Raw genomic sequence first — 12,325 nt, 5'->3', positions numbered from 1 at the left:
ATGGGAGTGAAATGTCTCCTGCATCCTCATTCTACCAACATGTTTCGGCTGACTGTAGAACATGCCTACTAGTTCACATGGCCTTCTTCAGGGGACCTAGACCTCCTTGCCTATATTTGTCCAGTTCTAAGGGAATAGTGAATAAAAGGAGGGATAAGGCTCCCCTATGGGCATATGTTTACAAAACCTGTAGGATACCAAACAAGAATAACTTGTTACTTGAATAATACTGGTATTTAGCAACTCTTGTAAAACATAATCAGATTATCTCAGGAAACCCTGAGGTGAGGATGACATCACCAATTCATTCCGTGCTCAAAGCGAAGCATGCAGGCGTTATGTGAAAGTGAAATCCCATTCCATGGATGCAGCACATTGCATGCCATGTAAGTCACTCCTATCTCATATATACAGCAACACAGAAATGTCTTATGCTGCTGTAATATATGGCTACAGATGTGTGTGGGTTTTTAATCTAACTCACCCAATTGAAGTTTCTCTCATGCCCCATCGGCTCCAAGGAGTAGACGCTTCCCTGTAGTCACACTCTTTAGATACACCCTTGTTGATTTTATCTCAATATTGTTACTCTTATCTCATGTTTAAAACCCTCTGTTAATCAAACAAGTCTAACGTAAATATGTATAGAAACCTTATCTGTTGTTTTTGCCAATTTGTCATGAGCATTTGACTGGATACATAGAGGGAATGAAATGTGTGCTCTAGTCCAACTTCTCTTTATCACCCTACTCTGTTTACATATAGAGTTTATTCAACTGCAGTACAGGAACAATGAAGTGTATTATCGAGCAAGCCAGTGAAATTGACACAATTTCAAATATCGAAATCATACACAGAAAGGCTGGCAGGATAGAACACATCTCAACCTCGACTCGTCATAATACACTGGCTTCTCCTGATATGTATGAGAAGTCCTTTATACTATTGTACAGGATATAATGGCACTTGTCATCAAACTGAAGAGCCCAAATACTCAATCTTTTTCTAGAGAGGTGGTGAGAAACTCCCATTTATTAACTACTCCAAGGGTTCAGCATTGCTTCTCAAACCTACATAACTCGCTTCGGCTGTGTCGGACAAACGCCTGGCCGAGAGTAAGTCCTGTATAGTTGTATGCCCCTATGTTACTTTTGCGGCATCTGTAGCACAGCGTCTCACCACGTGACCCAACAGGACTTGTGTGAAGCATCGCTACCGGATCGTGGGAAATGTAGTTCCACACCATACCGGTATCCTACGCAGCATCTGTAGCACAGCGTCTCACCATGTAACCCAGCAGTACTTGTGTGATGTGTTGCTACGAAATCATGGAAAATGCAGTCAAGCGCCACACTGGCATAAATCCCACTATGGTGTTGCCAACATCCCAAGATCATGGGAGATGCGTTACTGCTCACACATAGTACAAATGGCTCTGTGCGCACTACACCATCGCTACTAAACCTTTGATAACATCACTGCGCCATACTACCCTTCTCCAGTTTTGCAATAATCCAAATTTATTTATTTCTGCAGATGTTACTTATACAAAGCATAACTAGGGGGAAATACAATTCCTGATTATGTATGATGCACTTCATGCGTCAGTAGTCCAATGCACTAATGCTGTCAATAACCCTCTTTAGATTACCAGAGGATATCCTCAATTTCAGTGGAAAAAAGGGGGATACCCCATTCAGTCTTAATACATAGGTCATAACTGGTTCCAGGTCCAGATCATAACTGGTTTGGAACAGACTTCTCTGTCCCAAATGGTATATCCATCGCTGTTCGTAATGCAAAAGTTTGTGCAGCAGCTGGTGTTTGTTCCCTATCACTTTTTTCAAGACGACCCATCTGAGATCATTTTCATTGTGTCCCATCTCTAGGAAATGCAGAGGGGTATGCGATCACAGGGGAAGGCTTAGGAGAAAAGGTTAAATTGGCCATGTGTGCATCTGTGCTTAACCCAATCCCATGTGGGTCTAGTCAAAAACGGAGGTAATAATTTCCCAATGTCAATCTGGGGGAGGGGCACACCACACAGTACCCCACAAGTGACTTCAGCCTTAATACAATAGTTGTGGCACTAGGATCACAAACATCCATATATGCATTGAAAAACAAACTGTTGAAGTGTGCAGTGCCACTACTGCTGCCCAGCAGACGCACTGGGGTGCACAATTCTGCCCCCGGAGCCATAGTAAGAAATCCCAGAAAACTGAACTATTTAGCCCTGCATTTTAATGGAACTCCTGCAGTGCCAGCAGTCATGATCACAGAATATCAGTTATGAGTACCTTACCTACTGTTTTGATTTTTTTTTGGTCTTCCATTGCTTCTTTCTTTTGATCGAACATAATGTTATTATTATTTAATCTGCACTCACACACACAGTGCACTAAGAAGGACAGAACATCTGCATATGAGTATTGTAAAGCAGCAGACATTTCACATACCACTTGAAAACAGACTTCAAATTCTATAACATTTAGTGAGAGGTTTAGCAAATGTTTTCATCTTAGTTATGTTACATCACAGAGACCTATGAACCATGTGTCCCAAGAAGATTAATGCGTCCTCTTTTTTCTTCTGTATATAGATTTCTCTTAATTTCCATGATTATAAACACAATATATTGGTAGCAATTTGTATTTGAATGGTGTCACTGTTTCCACACTCGTTTGTCCTACATTGCTTTATAATTAATCTAATGTAAACAAAGTATACCTGGTGAACAAGCTCATGAGCAATGACAGCCGCCACTCGCTGTTTGTTTATGGATGCAGATTCTTCTTTGTCATACAGTAAATTGGTTTCTCTGTATGTGATCAGACCCCAGTTTTCCATAGCACCAGTACCAAAGTCTGGAATAGCAATTTTATCTGCAATATAAAAGGTTTGTCACTTTAATGAATGTTCCTTTTTTTAAATAATTTTCGTAAATGTTATTACATCACATAATAGGAAAATGTGTTGTTGTTAGAAGGGTTTTATTTGAGAGTGAATTCCCAACGAGGCCAAATGTTCAGTACATTTATCGATATTATTAATTTTCTATGTTCGTGAAATGTTTCAGGGTGAAGAGCAATGTTCTTTTGTTGAATTTATCAATTTGATTAGACCATAAAATAGTTCAACTGGCACGTACCAGAAAATTCAGCCTCCTATCCCCTACCACTAGAATTGTTTACTTCGAAGTTAAATGAACAGACTTACATTTTGAAGACTGCTTCGTTGAAGAAGTGAGAACAATGAATGAAAGAAGATTAAATTAAAGACTACGTGATAAGAAAGTAAGAAAAATAATGAAAGCAAAGAAATAGGAACAGGTAGATCTAGAAAAGAGGAATCTAGAACAAAAGAGTGAGAAGATGGAAAGGAGCAAAATAATATAGAAAAAATAAAGACAGCGAGAAGAAATAAACAAATGAGACTAAAAAGGAGGAGAAAAAGGGTCAGGAGAAAGACAAAGAACAAACGTGAGTGAGAAGAAAGTTGAACAAGTGAGACTAAAGAAAAAAAGGCAAAGGTGAAAGGAAAGAATGGCGAGTGAAGGAAAGAGAGTAGAATATGTCAGAAAAAAGAAATGATAGGATGAAAGGGAAAATTAAAAGAATGAAAAAGTGGAAGAAAAAGGAGCCAGGAGGAAAGAAACAGACTGCAAAGAAATTAGTGGATAAAGAAAGGTAAATGGAAGTAAGACAAAGGGGAAGAAAACAAAAAGAAAGATAAAAAGGAAAACAGAGGTTCAATAGAATGTTGGAGAAGAAAAGATAAATCAATGTTGGAGGAAGGAGGATGGTGGAAAAAAGAATTTAAAAAAAGAGGAAGGTAAAAGCAAGAAAGATAGAAATACACAAAGAAAGGGGGAAAAGAAACATGGAATGAGAAATATGGAAGACATCAAAGTAGAAAGAAGAGCAAAACAGAAAAACAAGAAAAATTAAGGAGGGAGAGAAAACAAAAGGAATAAAAAAGAAAATAAAGTAGGAAAGTATTCAGAAACTGAAAGGGGTATTCAAAATGGAAACATACTGTTGAGTAATTTACTTGTGCAATTTACTTTTACACGTTTGAGCCACTTTGCCCTCAGATTTGCAGCCAAAAATAGTACAGTCACTCAAAAGTGTACGAGTAAATTACATATGTAAATTATTCACAAGTATAAGTTACCTTTGTGAATAGCGCATTCAGTTTGTGAATAGCAGGTACGCCCACGAATTTGGTCAAGACATGTAAGTTACACTTTTGGAGCAAATTTACACTATTTTGTGATTTGCCAAAACATAGTAAACTTACTCAAATTTGTAAATTACTCAAAAATGTAAATGAACTGTTTGAATCAGGCCCACTGTTTGTAAAGTAATACATTAATGTATAAAGCCGAGAATGCAACAGAGAGTTAGAGGCAACATCTGAGGACTGTTTTTTCCCCCGGAAACATTGCAGTGAAAGGGAGTGTGCTCAGGAAATAGCTGACATGAGTAATCTGATTAAAGTGAGTTTAAAAAGCAATTGACAAGTCAAGCAGTTAACTTTCAGGTAATGGGATGGTTAAAGGGACAGAGAGAGCCATTTAGTTTGTTTAAGGGTGTGAGGTTCTGCGAGGTGGCAGTTGATGTGAGTATTAGCCCACAGCAGAGGGCACGTTTTGTTGGAAAGGCAATAGGACTGAGACCTATGTTTTACCAGAATACCTGTGTATTCCTTCATGCTGTGCCATCGTTCTCATTAATGATGTGACACAACCTAGCCAAAAATGAGAATGTACACAAAAGGTATATGGCTCTAAAGAATATGCATGGATCATTAGCATAACAATTGAGGGGCTATTCACAAAGGTAAATGTAATCATAAAGGTATGTTTACGATCAAATGTACCTTACTTACATTTGCCAGCAATTCACACAGTAATTTCTAAGTGGCATAAGCTCATTCACATATGCAGAGGCCTCTCTCAAAAGTGTGGTGTTCTTTACACCCAAAAATCCCACTCAAATGGCTGGAAAGTGAGTGGTACAAGGCAGGGTTAGTTTTGGAAATTTGTGAACTCTCACAAACATGGATATTTGTATGAATGTACAGACATGTCCCCTACCCCTTTCCACCCTGGAAAGTGTTGGATGTTTACTGCAGCCAAGTGATGGCATAAATCCCTTTCCAGGCAGAGTGTGCAGGGGAACAGATCTCACCCAGGTTTGATGGGGTATAGGGCAAGGGTTTTCCGCATGGGGATAAATATTCTCCATGCAAATAAATCAAATAGTGTACCTTTCAACAGGGGATCCTAGTCCTCCTCTGAGGAGCTCTTCACTAGGGAGAACTGTGGTCAGTGGGAGTAGGATCCCAATGGGAATGTCACATGATCTCCAGAGAAGTGTGCCTGGAAACCTGAGCCTGCACAACTTTTCAGGCATACTCTTAGGAACTTTTGTGGATTCCAGAACGGAGAACAGTTATGTTCTATCGGAGTTGGAGATCTCCATCTGTACATTTCCACTTTCTTTGTGAATCAGGCCCGGAATGTTTCCTCTCGCTAAGTGTGCGCATAGGACACATGTATCTGATTTTCATTATCAAATGTCATGCCCAGCAGTAAAAGCTAATATTTAGTTAATGCGAACTGAATCAACCTCTGGTTCCAGGTTGTATTGTGTGAGGAATCTGAGCAGACAAAATGCAAGCATCTACCGAAAAGGGAATACCTTTTTTTAAACATCTGGCATCTTTTAGAGTACAGTGTAAGCAATTTACGTTACAACACTATAAAGAGGAGGGTCACATCCCTTCTTGCTAGGTATATAGGTCAGCATCAAAAATAAGTTACAAACATGGCCACTGCAATGTGGGGTGGCCACAGGGGGTGAGCTGTCACCTACCGCGACTGAGAGTCATGTATAAGTCTACTGTGGGATAGAACTATGGACGGTATAACATTAAACAGCAAACATACAACATTGTTCTCAGAGGCTAGAAAGGCAGGCAATACAAATGTTGGCAGTAATAAAAACGGAAAATAAATTGTGGTATCAACAAGCAGCACAAGCAGGGGAGATGTCTAATGCCCTCTATCAATCAGTTATGAAAGGAGGTAGAAGAAAAGGACGGTGGGATGGGCAGAGTTCGGCATGGGTGTAATAGTTTCTGGCAAGCGGCGCATGAGCATACGGTAGTGTGTAAAGCCTAGGTCTGCCTCCCTGCCATGATATGGGGGTGTGATAAGCCTAGGAGTTTGCAATATAATCTGGGCTGGAATTAACTGGTAGTGTGTCGGGTTTAGGACAATAGTATCCCTGCCGCCAGCAATCAGATGCCTATGCAGGCTTCTGTCCACTTCCCTGTGTAGGGCTTTAACCTCGGCCTCAGCCCACTTAATGGTGGTCAACACCATGCCCTTGGTGTGCTATGTACTACCATTTTCCACTTTAAAGTGACTGCCTGCTTGGCAATAAGTAGAGAAAGGTTGAGGAAGCAGGTAACTCCTTTACTTTTTTAAGTTGCTTATATAGTCCTAAAGCGCATTTCCCCCAGTTCTTTAAGTTTGCTATACGAGTAATGAAAGTTTATACAGGACTTCAGACCAGTAAACCCCTTCAGATGGACAATCCTATTGCATGTGCTGAAGGCCTGCCGAGGATGCGACACAGAGAGGGCAGGAGGTGCTGAAATTAGGAAAATTGTATTGATTTCATCAGAGGATAAATGGGGCCTGTGTAGTATTTTAAATTGTGTATATTTAAACTTAACATCATGCAAGATTGTGCATTGGAGCAGACTGCCAATTCCCAGTCTCTCTTGTGAAATTCAGGGCTTATTTCTATCTCCTACACCTAGCCCTATTTAATTGGTTCATCTCCCGCATTTTCCCATCATGAACATGGTCTGCCCACGTAGCGTATCATGGATTCTGAGTTAGTAATAATCCATTTGACACAGAGGGCATTAACTAGGACCAGTATATCAAGAACTGCCCTCTGTGTATGTCCATCTGTTTTTCAGTGACCATGAGATGACCCAGATGTTTGGGAAGGCCGGGGTGTAGAGTGTGATTTGGTTTGTGATCAGTAGGCATCTTGTGAAGAAACTCTGTGCTGCATACAGTAACCAGGGCCATCCTCACAGCAGTTTAGTACCTGGAAGCAGGAGTTGGCATGGTGCCCAAGGAGCAGGGGTGCCCATTAGTACACATTTTCTCCAGTGAGAGCTCCATCAGTCAGCAAGCCTTCCACTGAAGCTGGGCTGCCAGATAATAGTGTTCCAAATTTGAAACCCCCAGTGCGCCCTGCTCAACCATGTATCTCAACTTGTCCAATGTGACCCAGCAGAAGGATAGGGTGATTGGTGAAGTAGTATAAAAGGTGATGTAGCATAACTATTTTTGTTACAGTGATGCATCTCATGAGCAAGATAAGACAAGGTCTCCAGAACATAGTCTGTGCCTTAGGGGCAGCCACTGTTTGGTGAGGTTGCCAAGAAGGAGGTCTCGACGTTAATGAAAGATCTGAATTCCCAGGTAGCAAAAATGGGATGTTCCAATGCCCCTCACACCCTAATCTTCAACTGACGACCACTAGCTTAGTGGCATGTGCAAAGAGCAAGGGAAACAAGGACACCCTGCGCTGGTCCCCCTGTGCATTCCAAAGGTATCTGATAATGGTTTGTCCTTACAGAACCTGGCAAAAAGGCGTGTATAGAGTAATTTGACCAACTAGTTGGTGCACTCTCTGAATACAAATCCAGCCAGTACTTCAAACAGATATTCCCGAAGGCTATCGAACAGCTTTTTCAGCTTAAGGGTCCGGCACACTGAGGGAGGCCATGTCGGTGGTACCACATCCCTAATTCTGTATAGTCTTCTGATGTTCCAAGATGTATTCCTGCTGTGCAATGAACCATTCTGATCTGGAAGGATCAGTTTAGAAAGTTTGCCCTGTATACTGCCTGCTAAAATCTTTCTGAGGATTGTATAGCCAGAGTTCAAACTGACTATTGGTCTATATGAAGAGAGGTCAGAACCGAGGCGAACGGATTTGGATATCGATACAATCAGGGCAGCCATCATCTCATACAGGAGAGCAAGCATTGGTTCTTTAGCAGCAGTGTATGTTTGATATAGAATTCCAATGGAAACCCATCAATCACTGGCATCTTACCAGCACCTAAATCACGCTTGGAATTCCTGATGTTCTACACAGTAATGGGAACATTTATTTTGCCTCCTGCCAGGTAAACTCTAAGCAGCAGTACTCTGTGGAACTCTATGGCCGGTGTATCGGTGCCCTCGGTCCTGCCCTCATTGAGCACTGGATAATGCTCATATTGCTCATATAAATCTGAGTGGATGTCATGCTGGTTGTCTAAGGTGGGGCGCTGTGAAGTTTGGAGTGATGAGACAGGCAGGGAGGTGATTTCACAGATGATGAAACATGCCATTACACTTCTTGTCCTTTCCTTTTCAGTGTGAGCACGAACTGTGTACGTGATGTAGTCAATGAAGTGCAGTTGCTCCATAAGTATGGCCTGTTCTTCACATGCAGCCAGAAGTGAGTGCCACAACGTGGGGTTACGAACAGGGTTCTTCTTAATTGGGGCAAGTGAATCCTCAGCTTTATGCACATTACTCTGTATGGCCTAGCACACTTCCGCTATAGCATGAATGCAGTAACCTCTTGCTTAAAACTTTGAAGGCTTCTCACTTGGCCACCAGGGAGGAGGCAGTTCCATCATTTTCCTCGAAGTAATTGTGTTTCCTCCACACTAATATACCACAAAATACTTCACCCACAAACATGGAGCCTCGGAGGCACCAAGCGTGGATAACAGGATGGACTGTGTCCCATGCCAGGCCTATCGGTAGAGGATTACGATGAGACGCAGCTGTACCCAAATAGTCGAAGGAAATGAACCAGAGTTGACTAGTCGGTCCATTAAGACATAAAGGTCATGTAAAGGGAAATAGAAAGAATAAAGTCTAACTCCAGGGTTGCATAATCTTCACACATCTAACATGGATCATTAAGTAAACAAGTGCACTACGGCTTTTGCAATATGGACTGTCTGAGCCTGAGGTAAGGGTGGAACCTGACCAATATAACATCTAATATGCAATTGAATTCCCTCCTAGATTCAATGGACTATGCACCTACAAAGTGAGTTGCTTTGTCAACTGATTCAAGAGCATATGGTGTTCCATATTGGGTGCATAAATGTTACCCACTTAGACTGTAGTTCCATCCAGCCTACCTTCCACCGGACAAACTTACCCTCCATGTCAGCACTACCATGTTGGACTCAAAAGATAAAAAAATGACTCCTTCCCTTACCCAGATCAGGGCCCTACTGGCATTGGTTGAAGAATTATTAGAAAAAACTTGACAATAGCAATGCTTCTGGAATCTGGTACTTTCTGCTAATGTTATGTAGCATTTTTAAAAGCAGGGCAATGTGGTCCCCATACGCTTTATGAAGGAATAGATACAATATCTCTTGATCATGGAGAGTTACCTGGTTGAGACATAGCGGTGTGTGTTGTATGTGAGAGTGTGTCCAGGAATAGAACAGCCTTCCCTCCTCCATCGCTAAAGATTGGTTTTTGCCACTATCGCGATAATCGTACCTGAAGGATATAACTCTGTTCAGATCTCTGGGTCCAAAAACTAACAGTATAAACCACAGACATCTGAATGGTTGACCATCCACAAAAACTAAGGAAACCATCCAATATCATGTACGGTGTGTCGTGCAGCTAATGTCTAGATGAAGCCCTGCCCATATGCTCTGGTGTGTTGCATCCGTTTCAGGTATGTAGCTTAATGGGGGTGATAGCGCCAGCTGAAAGTATTGTAAATGCCAGGCAGCGCCTTTGAAGTGCTCTATCAGTAGTGAAAGCTGCAATCCTGCTGCACGACCTTAGTGCAGCTTTTGATACAGTGGATGACAAAACACTGATTCACAGGCTCGAGAAAGCAGGGATTTGGGACAGCACTCTAAGCTGGAAAGAGTCATTCCAAAAAGACAGATCCTTCCAGATAACGGAATGCGGACATTACTCAGATGCTTTAGAGATCGCATGCGGCGTACCACAGGGCTCTGCCCTCAGTCCCACACTATTTAATCTCTATATGGAACCTCTGGCCGAGATTGTCCAGGAATTCGGGCCATCAATCGTTTCCCATGCTGATGATACCCAACTGGTAGTCTCAGTGGCAGAGCGTCCTAAATCAAACTATGACCAAGTTGTTCCTTGTATGGAAAAAGTAGCAAAATGGATGACTGGTTGTAGGTTAAAACTGAATGGTGACAAAATGTAACTCACGTTCCTAGGATATAATTCCCCACCACAAGTCACAATTAGCTGGCCAAAAGGACTGGGATGTCCTCCCATCGGCAAAACTTCCATAAAGAAACTGGGAATGTGGCAGAATCACCATCTCTACATGGAAACACAAGCTAGGAAATTGGCTGCCACTTGTTTTGGAATACTACGTATGCTTCATAAAATACTAGGTCTTATTCCTGAGCAGACCCAGAGAATAGTTATACAGTCCCTAGTGGGCTCACAATTGGATTACGGGAATTCCCTTTTTTGGGATCACCCAAATACGTGGTGAACAGACTACAAGTGGTACCAAATGCAGCAGCCACGTTACTTAGAAGTATACCCAGGCATGAATCAGCGAAAGGAGTACTGAGCCTACTTCACTTGCTGCCGATCCAGGCCAGGGTCAAATTTAAACCATTATGTATAGCGCATAAAGTCATGAACTGTAAGGGTTCAGCCCCTCTCAGAGCACTCATCACCCCATATGCGCCGGAATTATCTCTAACATCCTCCTCAGATCGTCTCATCAAGACCACAAGCATAAAGGGACCCAGATAGGGAGAAAGATCATTTTTGCACCTCGTGCCAAAGCTATGGAATTCCATGCCCAAAGAACTGAAACTGCTCACAGATCAAGATTCAGGAAAAAATTGAAGACATGGTTCTTCCCGTTATCTGTTATCGTCTGCTCCTCACCGCTGGGAAGCCCCTGGGCAGCTATGCGCTCTATAAAACCCCTAAATATAAACACAAACATAAACATGGTGCCCATCCGGGCGATCCGTGGAAGACTCCTCTCATCACATTACATAAAAATAATAATATTTATTATTATTATTATTATTTACTGTCCCAGGCATGTTCCTGCAATGGAGCTACTACTGGGCCAGAATATGGACTTGGCTTTTGCCTGGGTCATCTGTGGTTACGTTTGGTCATCCAATGTTCCCACTTGTGGGGAATATCTGCCAGTGCAGAGGATCCCTATCTCTCAGCCCATTCCCAAACCACCTCTGTGTCAATGAAAATTAGGGCATTCTTGCCTGTCAACATTTTAAGCATGCGGGGAACAGCAGAGAGTGCTTCAGACACATCTCTTAGTGCTTTCTCTGTACATCTAGGATATCCATTACAAGCTACTTGACCTGCCTTGCCACTCACAATATCTAAACTCTAGCCTTAAAATACCACAATTTGGAGACAACTGGGCACCAGTATAAAGTGTATGTGCTGGGATTCAGTGGTCCCCCTCAATAAAGGAAAAGGGAGAAAGTGTTTGAGGCACCACAATGCCCTTGATATAATTTTCCAGAAACTCAACAATGTAGGCTGTTAGGTATTCTGACTATTTTTATGTAACTGCAGTGTGAGTGCCTCTCAGCGTACTCCACCCTGCCCTCCAGGAAGGACTCTTGTTATAACAGGTTTTGTGTTTGTTTCTGCAAATCTGATGTTTGGGGTTCCAACTCTTGCAGGGCGCGCGTTGACTGGGTAACTCTTTTGGATAACCACTTTTGATCATCTTGCAATAGGCCCCAGTTAAATGACAATTGCATCTACTTTTCCCCTCAAGGAAGCTCTGGTTGCCCCAACTTCCTCCAGGATGATGTGTTGTTCCTGCTTGGCAACCAAGGAGTCTATTGTTTGCAGATCATGGTGATCCAACTGCAGATGTGCACTTAATTTAGGAGACTTTATTCTTCACTGGGACTGAAAATTGGAGCAAAGTGTAGTTAGAAGGCAGATATCCTAGCACAGTCATGCAGGAGGGAGACCTTGTCTAGGAAGGGTGGTACCCAATCAAGTGAGTGGGTCACTAATAAATTCAGTCAGACAGGCGGCGCATGACCACAGCATGAGCAGCCCAACCTGGTGGCTGGTTCAGTCTGTCTCAATATAGAGGACATTGACCGAAAGGTGCTAGCAAAAAAGGGGGCCATAGCCTAGCAGCGCAACAGTTATTCCCTCAAAGCCTTAAGACTGTCATGCAACCTAGCGGCA

The 12,325-nt window shown here is 42.2% G+C and overlaps 1 protein-coding gene across 1 annotated transcript in view; it reads right to left on the bottom strand.

Moving 5' to 3' along the window:
* Positions 1 to 12,325, bottom strand: part of ENPEP (glutamyl aminopeptidase) — a 299,623-nt gene that overhangs the window by 171,237 nt on the left and 116,061 nt on the right. The window contains exon 5 of the mRNA XM_085635692.1: positions 2,731 to 2,885. Coding sequence (XP_085491818.1) covers positions 2,731 to 2,885 — 155 coding nt within the window. The remainder of the gene's footprint in view (positions 1 to 2,730; positions 2,886 to 12,325) is intronic.

This window comes from Triturus cristatus, chromosome 2_1, assembly GCF_964204655.1.
Source record: "Triturus cristatus chromosome 2_1, aTriCri1.1, whole genome shotgun sequence".
NCBI lineage: Eukaryota > Metazoa > Chordata > Amphibia > Caudata > Salamandridae > Triturus > Triturus cristatus.
Note: the sequence above shows the minus strand (reverse complement) of the source record. Positions and strands in the feature narration are given on the sequence as shown.